The sequence below is a fragment of the Carcharodon carcharias genome, chromosome 15 (assembly GCF_017639515.1).
Source record: "Carcharodon carcharias isolate sCarCar2 chromosome 15, sCarCar2.pri, whole genome shotgun sequence".
NCBI lineage: Eukaryota > Metazoa > Chordata > Chondrichthyes > Lamniformes > Lamnidae > Carcharodon > Carcharodon carcharias.
Genome location: NC_054481.1, coordinates 64,548,601 through 64,562,794, shown reverse-complemented (window position 1 = coordinate 64,562,794; position 14,194 = coordinate 64,548,601). Strand labels below are relative to the sequence as shown.

The 14,194-nt window shown below is 40.5% G+C and overlaps 2 protein-coding genes across 4 annotated transcripts in view; one reads left to right on the top strand and one right to left on the bottom strand.

Annotated features, from left to right (window-relative positions):
* llgl1 (LLGL scribble cell polarity complex component 1) overlaps positions 1–4,549 on the top strand; it is a 161,706-nt gene extending 157,157 nt beyond the window's left edge. For both annotated transcript variants that reach the window (XM_041206676.1, XM_041206675.1), the window contains exon 23: positions 2,472–4,549. In XM_041206676.1, coding sequence (XP_041062610.1) covers positions 2,472–2,481 — 10 coding nt within the window. In that variant the 3' untranslated portion in view covers positions 2,482–4,549. The remainder of the gene's footprint in view (positions 1–2,471) is intronic.
* Positions 4,550–6,519: 1,970 nt separating this feature from the next.
* flii (FLII actin remodeling protein) overlaps positions 6,520–14,194 on the bottom strand; it is a 60,045-nt gene continuing 52,370 nt past the window's right edge. For both annotated transcript variants that reach the window (XM_041206673.1, XM_041206674.1), the window contains 5 exons: positions 12,774–12,902; positions 9,832–9,938; positions 9,417–9,522; positions 7,796–7,861; positions 6,520–7,348 (listed from right to left, as the gene is read on the bottom strand). In XM_041206673.1, the coding sequence (XP_041062607.1) occupies positions 7,214–7,348; positions 7,796–7,861; positions 9,417–9,522; positions 9,832–9,938; positions 12,774–12,902 (543 nt within the window). In that variant the 3' untranslated portion in view covers positions 6,520–7,213. The remainder of the gene's footprint in view (positions 7,349–7,795; positions 7,862–9,416; positions 9,523–9,831; positions 9,939–12,773; positions 12,903–14,194) is intronic.

The window sequence follows — 14,194 nt, the reverse complement described above, 5'->3', positions numbered from 1 at the left end:
ACATTGGAATTCCCATTGGAAATGCTTACATTGCAGGTTCCAATACTGTGAGAGACTACACAGACTTCAGATCCAAACTTCTGTTGAGGACCAGAAAGGCATCAGGAGCAGTTGTAGATGTGCTGGTAGTCGCAATGTGGGGCGAGTGAACATGCACAACTGTTCCTGATGCCTTTTTGATTGGTGGCAGGGGTCAGTGTAAAATAAGTGGATCAATACCTCACACAGATCACTGTAGCAAATGCAAATTAGCTTTTCCTCCTCCTTCCTGCACAGTCTAAACGCTCTATCTATAGTTTTTGCAGGGGATAGAATGGGAACTACATTAATTTAAGGCAAGAGTGTAATGATTTTCTATGCACCTGTTATAAATGGACTGGAATTCATATCTAATCTGAATCATGCCACTTTAGGGGAATGTTTCTTGACTCTCATGCATGATTCTGGATGTCATCAATCTGTCAATCTTCTCAAAAAGGCCCACTGGACAGTGACTGGGAAGGGTCAGCTTAAGTATCTAGCCAGATGCCAGTGAGCAAATGTTGTCAACTAGTGGCTACAAACACTGATCTGTGTGCAGGTTACATTTCACTGGACTGGTTGGGATGGGGTTGGCTGTGCAGGAGGATGGTGTTTGGAAAGCGCTTATAAAACCATGTCAAGTTCACAGCTTTGTCCCTGCATAAATTTGCAACCATCTGTGTGTCAACTTGCACCTTCCATTTTGACTGTTCTCCTGTGCATTCCCCCCCCCCCTTTAACCCATCCTTCCTGCTGAGGTTGTGTGTTCTGAAACTTGCTCTGTGTTTCCCCTCTAATTTTTTAATCTCTTCGAAGCCTGTTCGCTTGGTCACCTCTCCTAACTTTGCTCCTCTCTTCTTTTTGGGATGTGTTATTGAGGTAGCAATGATAAATAAGCACTAGTGTGATGAGGGATAATGGCATTGTCTCAGTGTTTGAAGCTTCACATTACTCTGTGGGCTACAGATGAGTCTGAGCCTTACCGTTTCTGGTCTGTTTCTTACGGCCTGAATGTAGATCTGGCTTTATTCATTGCATTTAGAAGGAAATCGGTGTGTCTTATATATTAAAGCATGTGGATCCAATTAAAGATGGTCCTTGGTGATTTAGTTCAGTGGAGCTTTTGTTGGTGCAGAGGCCATGTTGGCATGACAACTAGAGAGCCCACTGTCAAGCTAGTTCACTATTTAAATTATCTGTGACTTGAAATAGCTTTGCACATCAAATGTGACATGGCAGCAAGAACAGTTTGCATGGAAAATTACTGTGATGTTAACATTACAGGGGCACAGGAGTGGGCAATGATTTAAAATAACGAGGGGGAAAAAACAATTGGTACCAATTTTATTAAACAAATTGGAAAATAGATTGTGAAGCTGTTGACCCAGGAATAGTTGATGCCTGGCACTGGTGCTTGGCTGCCAAATGTGCCAGAAGAACTGCAGTTTCAGTACTTGCTGTCTGGCAGGCACAACTTAGTAGCCTCGTACCCAAAACGTACTTTGACTTCACCCAAGAATAAATGGCAAAAGTAATAAACACTGGAACAGGGAAAGGTGATGCAAACATGTTTTTCTGCAGCCAAACTCTTGCCAAGCACAAGGCTTTATTTCCAGAGGGATAGAGTAGAGAAGTTATGGTAAACCATACTGTAATGCACGCAGTTCTGGTTACCATGTTACAATAAGAATGTAGAAGCACTGGAAAAGATGCAGAGAAGATTTACAAAGATGATATCAGAAATGTGTGGGTATACAGATCAGGAAAAGATCGATGGCTGGGTCTCTTTTTTTTTTACTTGGGGGGAAAAAAGGTTAAGGGATGACCTAATAATAGGTCTTTAAAATTATGAAAGGTTTTGATAGAGGGATACAGATAGAATGTTTTGTTTCATTTGTGGAGAAGAACATGACTATCAATATAAGATGGTCACCAAGAAACCCAAATAGGGAATTCAAAGAAAATTCTTTACCCAGTGAGTAATAAGAGTGTGGAACTCACTACCATAGGGAGTTGTTGAAGCAAATAGTATAGGTGCACTTAAGGGGAAGCTAGACAATCATAAGGGAGAAGGAAATAGACTGGTGAATAAATGAGAGATTTAGATGAAGTAAGGTGGGAGGAGGCTTGTGTAGAGCATAAACGCTAGCATGTACAGGTTTGGCCGAATGTACTGTTTCTAAGCGGTATATCCTATGTAATTTGTAGCATGGCTTCTTCCCATTTTTATTCCATCCCTCTAGATATAAAGGCTAGCATTCCATTAGCCTTTTTGATTATTTCTGTGCCTGTTTGACATTTTAATTAACCTCTTTGGACCTCTACTGTTTCTGGTTTTTAACTATTTAGAAAGTTGTTTTGGAGTTAGCAAAGAACTGAAATGTATGCTGAAATGGAGCGAAAGAATTTTTTGTATCCTTATAATTTGGAGTGTTTTCCACTTTTTTCAGGGAATGTTAGCAGAAAGAAATTGAGCTGAAGACACCTTGTGACCTTATGTGATTGGTTGGCTTAGCAGAAAAGGGAATTTTACCAGCATTGACAGCCCAAGCTTTACACTGGGATCATGGTTGATGTGGACAGTGGTTTGAATTGTCACGTCTTCTGTGCCAAAATGATTTTTAAAGAAGGACCTTGTCAGAAGCTACATACCAGCTGCCTCCTGCCTGCTTTCATCAATACAAAGCCTCTTGCAACACTAAACAAGTAATGTTATAAAACTGACTTTCTGAAGTGAGACCACCTCGGAGTACTTAGGACTATTTTCAATCTATACTTTTCACATGAAGGAAAAGCAAATCTGGGAAACATTTGATCATCTCAAGTTTATACTTTTGTTTTTTCCACAAATCCCTTCCTGCTTGAGGACCAGTTTTAAAAGATGGTATCATTCTCACTTTGTCCCTAGACTCTTCTGAAATGCATTCAGAAACAACAGCAGATCTTTTGCCTTCCAAGAATTTATTGTGACACTACTTATTGTGACACTACTTGCTGCTTTCTTTGTAGTTTTGTATACTAGCCTCAACAAAGTAGAAATAATAATAGGACCCTTTGACAGATCAATGATGAGTCAAGTTCTCTTCAAAATGTTGGCTTTTAAAAATGTTCTAGCTTTACAATTATGGTTTATTGTTAATTGGATGTTAAAGGAGCATGTGTTGAAGAAAAGATGCACATTTCTATATATCTGACATACACTTGAGTTCTGGTTGGGATTCATAAAAACAAGGGAATTCAAATTGTGCTTACCAGATTTAGCTGAACTTGCTTGCTCTCCGATAACCAGTTGGGTAATGTGTACTTTTGCCTCTTTGAAGCAACAATTAAATACAGGTCTTTTCTCTTTCGGGGGAATTGTCTGGCCTTGATCAGCTTCTCAGTGTGACATTGCTGAGATCAGACACTGAAAGGAGTTGTTGGGCCCAATTCTATGCAGTCTGCTTCTCAGTATATTGTTGCTGCCCTCATCTGTATAAGTTTAATTGTGGACTCTACATTTTAACCACTTCTTGAAATTAGATTATGTAAAATAATGTCCCTTGAAGTCTACAGAGCAAATCACCAATGCATTTGCATCTTGAGTAACTCAGCTTGGGTGGTGTGGTCACCTCACTGCAATATTCATGCATTCTGTAACACCAATTTTGTATAGATGACAAGATGAGTTTTAACTTTTTAATGTATTGTACAGTTTTCAGCAGTTAAATTTCAGCAAATTGTCTGTCTCTTTCCTCTGCATGCCTCTTTTTCTCTCTCCCAAGCCCCCCCCCACCACGGGAAAATAAGGAATTGATCTTTCTGGTTTCTTCTTCCACTGTTGATCATGCGATGAAATTGAAAATATTTGTGCTGCCATTTCTCTTCTCTGATCTGTTTCTGTATGATACAAGTCTTTGAGGCATGTTTTTGTTCTGTAAGGAAGCAAGTCTGCTGAAAGAAGAGATCTAGAATTGTTTTCAAAGTTTGAATATCTTAAGTTATCTAACCATGTTTCAGTCTTTTCTGTCAGTTGATAATTTCCCTGGTAATTAGACCAGTCCAATGGGGCAGTGGTTGTGTGCTTCCAGTAGATGTCACTTGCGTGCACTGACAGATGCAGGGTAGAGACCTCTAGTGGTGATAGGGTACTGCACTGGTATGATTTTTATTTCTCTCACTCCCCTGTAAATATTATTTCTCATCAAACTGACAGTCTGAGCAGAATGGTACAATTTATTTGTAAATATGCCTTTATTGTTGAATGATCACCTTTTTGCAATTTCTACAAGGTTCCCTTCACAGGATTGTTAATTTCCTTGTGGAAAGCAGTCAGCATTTGTTTCTTTCTGTCAGTCTTTACTTTTAAAGATTATGGGAGGTTATTTTGATATTGACACCACAGACTCTATGAAACCTTGCGATATTTTCAAAGATTTGTGCTGTTTACAGTAACATTTTCTAGTAGAATGTGTTCAGTTACAGAAAAGCTGTTACATTATCTAATGGATTTTGCTTTTAACAGTAATAAAGCATTTAGTGTCTCCTATGACTGTTAATTCACTTCAGTCGGGGTCGGGTTTGGGAGATGTGTAATGAGGTAATGGACCCACGATGATCACCAGAGGAATAAACCAAAGTCAGACACTTTTATCAGGTATTGGAATGTGGGATGATTGTCTCTAACTTGAGGCAGACTATAACATACAAGAGAAGACTTAAAAAGAGATCCTAATTAAAACAATCCAGTCCAATTTCCTTGCCCTTTCTAGAGGATCAGCACCAGCATGATTAGATGCCTTCTGTGCTGTAAGTTTCATTTTTTAAATCTTAAAATTTCTGTGGAATATTCAGCCACATGGCAGAGTGTAGAAACACTTTCAACCATTTGATCCTATCCATCTAGAACACTAACACAGCTTTAGTGTTGGTTTAAAGCAAACACCTGACACTGCAGTAATCAGGTTCAGTGGAGGGTTTCGTGTGGCTCAAATCCATGGCCTCAAATTAGAGATGAGACCAATTCTGAGTGCCTGATGCTGTGGAGGTTAGTATAAAATGAGAGCAATGTTGCAACGTTGGCTTATTTTGCATTTACTCGAAGGATTTGGAAACTGCCTACTGGAACCAAGCTGAGGTGGTAATGGGTCATCTGCTTGCCTGTGGCTGTAATGGAGTATTAGTTGTATGTCTTTAATGCAAGGCAGGACCTGGGCCTGTGTACTTACTGGATCCTGGGGTTTGTGTAGTAGAGATGATTACTTTGAGCTGACTTAAATGAAAAACAAATAGCCTATGGGACAATTTATTCTATTTGTTGGTCACGTTTACACTACCCTGACTTTGTGTAGTGTGATGCATTCTTTCTAATTCAATTGGCAAGTGTCCTTTTACTCCCTTCTCCACTGCCTAGAACCCTAACACTGCTTCCAGGTGAGTGATTTAATTGTACTTATTGACCTCTTTGCAGAACACCTGTCTGGTCTGCAAATGTCTCCAACTTCCAGTTGCTTGCCATTTTAATTTTCGGGCCCACTCTCTGACCTTTGTACTAAGACTCCTACACTGTTCCAATGAGGCTCAACAAAGGTTTGAGGAAAATTGCTCATCTTTTGATTGGGCACTTTACAGCCTTCAGGACTCAATTCAAAAATTTCAGATCAGAACCACTGCCCCTATTTTCTCAGGCAACAGCTGCTGGTAACAATCTGCTATTCCAATTTGCACCTTGATAATTTCTGTTTTTAGTTCCATTAATCACTGCTGCATTCTACCTTGTCACTGACCTTCCCTCATCTCTATTAATCTATTACATCTACTTTTTCCAGTATTAACTTTGCTTCTCCACTGATACTGTGACCAGTTGCTTTTATTCTGTTTTCAATCCAGTGTATCGTCTGATGCTAGGCCACACAGTACAGCTATTAATAGCCAGGGCTGATGAAGAGCCATGAAAAATGTCGAATTGTTCCTCATGGCTGTAGCTGCTCAGGTTGCCATGCATAGCTAGCATAGATTTGATTTTAAATTTTGAGTGGCTCGTTGTAACAGGGCAAAGTGGAATGTAATATTTGAAATTACATCCCTCTTTTAGATCATTCTCAAAACTAAACTAACTCTTACCCTGCCTCCCACAATACTTGGATAACTTGTGCTGTACATTTTAGAACATCAAAGCTGCTACAGTGTGGTATTTATATTAAAAGTAAATCTGTGCTTTAATAAGTTGTGCCAGGACAGTAGCTAGTGTGAGCATAAAGCTTTTCACAAGTCTCAATTTAAACACAATCGTAATCTTATTTCTCTGCTCTTACACCATGTCTGCATAGTTCCTCAGGAAAGCAGCAGAGCATTCTTTAATGAGAAGAACAAAGCAGTGGGGTCCCAGTGTAGTGCTGTATAGAAGTGCCATTACATAAATTATTTTCTTCCCCATCAGGAAACTACTTGAATTACCCTGTGTAAGCATATGATTATTAACATCCATTTTTCACTGAAACAATAATATACAGGTCAAGATGATGTTTGGTAACATTTAAGAATGCAGTGCTTTTTGTAGTCTTACAAACAGTTAATAGCGTATGTAACAATTGTCACTGACAAGCTTAGGCATAATATAATTGCACAGAGGTCAAGTTTTAAGACACTTGTTCTGAAAAGATATGATGGGTAACTGGCACTATTTACTACCCCACCCCCAGAAAATAGTCAATGGTGAAACCAAAGACAAGTTTTGGGGATACTGAATTGATTTTACCCATTAGAATCCAGGGAGGGTGCTTAAGAACTTGCTTCTCACCCATCATTACTTCTGAAAGCATTAAATCCACCCATTACCTTCCTTGATGTGCAACCATGACATGCAGACCTGGCACAGCAAAATCACAGTAACAGCAGATTAAGTGGTAAAGGAGGATTACTGGCCCAAAACATGAAGTAATGGGCTCACTTCACATAGTATAAATTAGGATGAAACTGCACCAGCTCTACTGCTTGTACGGTCAGATGCTCATCATTTAAGTATCTTAACAGGCCAATCGGCAAGCCTTCATTGCAGTAACTAATTGCCAGGAAATAATTAGCCTTTAGGAAGTTTCTCCAGAGACAAACCTTTAGATGTCTCCCCACATAGTTGAGCCTTTGTTTGATTCCAACCCTTGCTTTATATTTAAAAGACCAATCCATTATGGGGCAAATGGTGACTGTGAGCATCCTAAGCAAGAGGTTTTTTGAAGGTACCCCAAGCATGAAAGCAACGTGTAAAGTTATGGGGTTCATTTCCTTTCCGGACCAGTCTTAGTTTACGTGGGTGATCATTGTCTTTGGCTCTCATGTGTTGGATATAAACCTAAAAGCAAAAAAACTCCCATTAGATTAATCAATATATACTGCAGATGCTGGAAATCTGAAGTAACAAGGGAAACATGCAGCAGATCAGACACGTGATTATGAAAATCATTGACTACATTTTTTTCATTGTTTTCTGATGTGTGACAATGCATAATTGAATGACAGTGCCCCCCCCGCCCCCCGCCTTTTCCTTTGTATGAACCTAGACAGTGAGTATCAGCAGGCTCTTCAACCTAGGAAGTAATCACAGCTAGTGGCTCTCTCATAACACCATGGACCCCAGTTAAATGTTATTTTTCCCAAATTCTTCTGAGAGCAACTTATTTTAAAAATGACACATGGCAAGTATAATTCAAGATAGGCTGAGAGTTAGGATTCTACACCTACTGCCGGCTGGATGGATCAGAGTGCCCTTTCAATCATTACATGTATGAACAATGTTTACCTGGCATGCTTTAAGGCTTAGTTTGATCTCCACCTGACTGGTCTGTGTTCCCACCCACATGTAAACCTGAAAAGGCAGAAGAAATATTTTACATCATTACTGAAAGGTAAATGGAAATTAAAGAAACAGCAGGATTTTATATTTTGTGTTTTTTCCTATTCTGAGCTGAACATTAGATTCATACCCAGTATTGCTCATAGTTTAATGAGATCTACTGAGTGCCATTGTCAAGACCTTACACAGTTGGCAGTTGTAGCCTATGCAACCACGAGGCTGGAAAACTAGCACCAAACCCAATTCTGCCTACAAAGACACTTGCTAACAGTGTTATTAAACAACAGCACAAATCCTAACTGACTTACTATCCCTAGTTCACATTAAGGCCTCTATTGCAACCTCAGCATAAACCAGGCACCCTCTGGGGCTGTGGTTTATTTACACAATGGCTTCAAAATTCTGCTCAGCTTCAGAAAATATTTAAGGTTTAAATGTACACATATATAGAATTTGTAGAAATAAATATATTGATAAACCACCACAAGAGAAGTAGGCCATTTGGCCCATTGAGTCTGCTCATTCTCAACTCCACTTTCCTGCCTTTTCCCCATAACCCTTGATTCCCTTACTGATTAAAAATCTATCTCAGCCTTGATTTACTCCACAGCCCTCTGCACTAAAGAATTCCACAGATTGACTACCCTCAGAAGAAATTCCTCCTCATCTGTTTTAAATGGGTGCCCCCTTACTGAGATTATGCCCTCTGGTCTTAGACTCTCCTGCAAGGGGAAACAACTTCTCAGCATCTACCCTGTCAAGCTCCCTAAGAATCTATGTTTCAATAAGGTTGCCTCTATTGCTTCTAAATTCCAATCAATTACAGGCCCAACCTCTCCTCATAGCAAAATCCCTCCAAACCTGGGGTCAACCTTCTCTGCACTGCCTCCAATGCCAGTATATCTTTCCTGAGATAAGGGGACAAACTGTTCACAGTATTTGAGGTGTGGTCTAACTAGTGCCTTGTATTGTTTTAGCAAGACTTACCTACTTTTATACCCCATGCCCTTTGAAATAAAAGCCAACATTCCATTTGCCTTCCCTATTTACCTGTTGAACTTGCATGTTAGCTTTTTGGTATTCATGCACAAGGACTCCCAAATCCCTCTGTACTGCAGCTTTCTGCAGTCTTTCTCATTTAAATAATATTCAGCTTCTCTATTCTTCCTGACAAAGTGCATAACCTCACATTATATTCCATCTGCCAAGTTTTTGCCCACTCACTTAGCCTAAATATATATTGCTGTAGACTCAGCTGACTTACAACCATTCAGTGCCCTCCAGAATTGACTACTTCACAAGCATTTGGTAATCTATCATTTTGTATGTAGCTTCCTGATGTTCTCAAATGCCCAAGAGTAGGTGGGTGACTGTTTCAGACCTTACATCCTCACTGTGCCTAAAAGAACATGCACTCCACCTCTGCATGTGCCTGCCCAGGACAGCAGAATTTAACTGGATAAGTCACATTGTGGGAGACTGCAAACATATTCCACCAGCTTCAAGGCCCAATGTTTAATACCACTGCCCTGGTTTGCCTGCTATAGCTTTGTAGTTGTTTACTAACCTCTTTTCCATTGTCAAGCAACATGATGTCATCATCTGCAAGATCATCCTGACAGAAATCAGAGCACTTCTCCGACACAGAAAAATAGCCCTTCTCGTTGGAACACCTTAAAGGAATAAATGATGCATTCCATCAGTAAGTGCCTTCCGCAGGATCCCACATAGAAATCGAGAAAGTAAAACCAGTGTTTCTGAAACTAGACTCCGTAGACACTTCCCGAGGTCTGCAAAAGAGTCGAGCAGTACACGAATGAGTGGCAGCTGGAAGTGAGCTTGGTGGAAGCCAGAAGCAGAAAGAACTTCATTTGACTGAGAACCTCTGCACTAAACAGATTGTCTCTATGAAAAGCTAATCATTTTTCAAGCATGTGGTTTGCAATTACTAAAGCGTGGAGGTAGACCATCTCTGCACATACCTAAAAAGCCTGGAGTGCTTCATGTATTCTGCATCTTCATCATATTGCTTTTCTCCACCTATTCCAACCCAGAAGAAGTTTTCAGGCTCCTCCCCCTCACTTATCACCTAAAATAACAGCAGATAATTTGTCCACAGCTAGTCAATGATACAATTTACAGCACTCAGTCAACTTTCCCAGAACAGCGGTGGAATTTGGGAGCAGAAAATTGTGCAGCCATGATTCAGATGCAGCAACTACTACACAAATTGTGTGTGCGCGCCCCCAGCTTAGGGTGTCACACTGTACCCTTTGCTGCTTCCCAACTCAGGGCATCACACTAAAGTGTAAAATTTAGCCCGACAGCATCGTATACAGAAAAAATATTGAACTAAGTTTCCAGTTATATGAGAACAGTCCTTAATTAGGCTTGCTTATTATAAGAAAATGTAGTAACAGAACACTTGGAAAGTGTTAATAAGATTAGACAAAGTCAGCATGGGTTTATGAAAGGGAAATCATGCTTAACTAATCTACTGGAATTTTTTTGAGGATGTAACTAGTGGAATAGATAAGGGAGAACCAGTGGCTGTGGTGTATTTGGATTTCAAGAAGGCTTTTGATAAGGTCCCACATAAGAAGCTAGTGGGCAAAATTAAAGCAGATGGGATTGGGGGTAATATACTGGCATGGGTTGAGAATTGGTTGACAGACTAGAAACAGAGAGTGGGAATAAATAGGTCTTTTTCCAGATGGCAGGTGGTGACTAGTGGTGCACTGCAGGGATCAGTGCTTGGGGCCCCAGCTATTCACGATATATATAAATGACTTGGATGAGGAAACCAAATGCAGTATTTCCAAGTTTGTTGATGACACAGAACTGGGCGGGGTTGTGAGGAGGATGCAAGGAGGCTTCAAGGTGATTTAGACAAGTTGCTTGTGTTGGCAAACACATGGCAGATGCAGTATAACGTGGATAATTGTGAAGTTATATACTTTGGTGTGAAAAACAAAGGCAGAATATTATTTAAATGGTGATTATAAAAAGGGATCTGGGTGTCCTTGTACACCAGTCAATGAAGTAAACAGGCAGGTGCAGCAAGCAATTAGGCAGGCAAATAGTATGCTGGCCTTTATTGCAAGAGGATTTGAGTTCAGAAGTAGGGATGTCTTACTGCAGTTAGAAAAGGCCTTGGTGAGACCACACCATATTGCATGTAGTTTTGGTCTCCCCTACCTAAGAAAGGATATACTTGCCATAGAGGGAGTGCAGCGAAGGTTCACTAGGCTGATACTGGGGATGGCAGGACCCGAATGAGAAGGGATTGGTTCGATTTGGCCTGTATTCACTAGAGTTTAGAAGACTGAGGGGGAATCTGATTGAAACGTATAAAATTCCAATACGGCTATATAGACTAGATACAGGGAGGATGTTTCCCCTGGTTGGGGAGTCTAAAACCAGGGGCCACATTCTCAGGATATGGGGCAGGCCATTTAGAAATGAGATAAGGAAAAATCTCTTCACTCAGAGGGTGGTCAACCTGTGGAATTCTACCACAGAGTGACTTGGCCGCCACAGTCTTAAGTATATTCAAGAAAGAAATTGATGCCCCTGATTTCCAAAAATTTATCAAGGGAGAAAGCGAGAATATGGCGTTGAGCTGGAGAATCAGCCATGATCATACTGAATGGCAGAGCAGGCTTGAAGGGCCCAATGGCATACTCCTGCTCCTAGTTTCTATGACAAACCCATTTTGCCCACCCCAGCTGTGATGGCCCCTGAAGGAGGAAGTCAGCTCCAAATATCTCTAAAATCCTTAAATAATGAACCGAAACAAAATAAATTAAAACTATTTCTCTTAAACTTCATTAGAGGTGTCAATTAAATATACACCATAAAAAGATCCACTGTAAATTAAATGAACAGTTTGGCCCCTTTTTGGAAAACAGTGGCCTCACTAAACACTCAAAAAAAATTTCTTTAAAACTACTGACCAGAACCAGGCTACTGTCATCAGAAAAATGCCAAATATAACATTTACTTTATGATACTCCACAATAAAATGAGTTTACATGCAGTCACTGAAGTCCTGGTCACTATATTCCATTACAAGGATTGGACTGGTTAGAGGCAGGCTAGAAGCAAAAACATATAGAACTGCTTTGTAAGTTGAAGCAATGAACAGCAATCAGCACCTCGGGTATCACTGGTGTACAAGAATCTCTGCTCCCTCATAGTCTCCAACTAATCATTCAACACGATAATAAAAAAGGCCATCAACAGTGTAAAGATCTCCTTTCTTCAACTCCTCTCCCAAGGTGCACAATGGTATCCCATCCACATGACAACTCTTCATATGTGATCGGCAGGTTATTCAACAAGTTGGACCTCCAAATACACATCTATGCAATAGGAACCCAGTGATTTTCCCCTTCTACTGACTGGATCACCTATCTGAACCCACATTAGAGGCTGAACCAAGAGCTCCTTTCCTCGTCTGTATACATTTATTAATTGAGCCACCTTGCAGGACCTGTGCAATGTTTGCTCTTGAGAATCAGCATGCCAAGGGCAGGACACCAGTTTCTGGATAAGACTGTGGCCTACAATGGTCAACAGGCTGAACTCAGCTTCAATGCCTTAAGGGAAGTACCAAAAGTCCTGGTTCAAGCAAAGAGATTGGGGCAAGGAGAACACAAGAGAGAAGTCCTTTAAAGGCCATCACCCACCCAGCTGGACACACCTAAGCAAAACAGCATGAAGCAGCATTGGGACAAGTTATACACACTTGCCTTTCCACAGGCACAGGAAAAGAGGAATTATTGGGGAGAAAAATAACTTGGTGTTACCTTCATCTCATAGTAATTTTTACTTGTTTGAAAAATCTGTTTCTTTTTCGGCACAAGAAGAGTAATTCTAGATTCCTTTTTTTTCAGGTTTGAAAGTCTTAAGAATTAGTTACCTGTTTGCTATATGTTTCATCAAACATATTATTCATGATATCTTCCGCGAGTTTGGCCTCATCTGGATCTGCTGCACGTCCAACCCAGGTATAGACAATACCTTGGTTATCAGTACTCTCAAAAGGCACCTAAGGGAGAAGAACAGAAAGCAAGAAACACACAAACTAGTACAGACCAATCTTTCACCTCCGACCCTTGAAAACAAGCACTATTCACTTGCAATTTTCATCAGGGGTCACCAGGAAATGATCAGGAGTAGGAATTCGACTGATTTCCACTGCAATTTGGTTATGCCCCAACAGCTAACTCAGCAGTTACTTTCATATTTTCCATTTCCTATTTTAAACTCTAGTGCAATCTACATGAAATTTTCTGTCTCATAACAGCAAGGATTCCTTTGGTACAAGGAGGTAACCACAACTGCACGCTCCAGCTGGAGATCAACCAATGAATATAGTAATGCAGACTATAGATTTGTACTCTATCCCTCTTCCAATACAATGTTATTTAATTTCTTTGTCCCGCTGTTTAACACTGGGTGAGCTGTTTTCATAGATTTATTGTTCAGCACCCTGCTCTTCTGTTCCATTCAACCCTTGTAAGTCATGTAACTGCTTTACACTTAGCCACGCTGAAGAGCAGCTGTCTGTTGATATTCGCAGAGTCCTTTTTTAAAACTGGGACAGCCTACTCACCAATCTTTTTATATCCAGCTTATTGTGTGGTTCCCCAATCTCATTACTCTCTCACCACCACCTCTTTTGTCTCCTCCACAGTTGCTAAATTATCAGATTGTTACCTGAAATCCAGTGCTGAATGAGCAGAAATTTCCATAGCCTTTGGTCCCCAATCCAAATTCTGTTCCCTAGCTACTGACTCCACCCTTTCCTTGTCAACTATCTGAGACTAAGTCAGATTGTTTGCAACCTGAGTGAAGTACTTGACTCTGGGATAAGCTTCCAACCATGTAGTCAGTCTTGGTGTTGGCACCTATTTCCACCTCCCTAATATTGCCCCACTTTGCCCCTGCCCGAGCTCAATTGTGGCTGAAACTTTCATTCATGCCTTTATACTCGACTATTCCAACGCACCCCTGGCCAACCTCCCACAGTCTACCTACCTCGGCTGCTGCCCATTTTTTTACTTGCACCAAGTTCCAGTCACCCATCACTAATGTTCCCTCTGGGCTGCAGGCATGCACAGCCATGCAGAAACCCAGAAGGTTACACACAGCCTGTTCGCAAGATGTCTGCATATCTATGCTGCTCTAATTTCATCATCTTGAGTATCCCCAATTTTAATTTGTTTAGCATTGATGGTCATGTCTTCAATTGCCAAGGCCTTAAGCTCTAAAATTTCCTCCCTAAACCTCTCTACTTCTCTCTTCTTCTTTAAGATCCTCCTTAAAACCTACCACTAT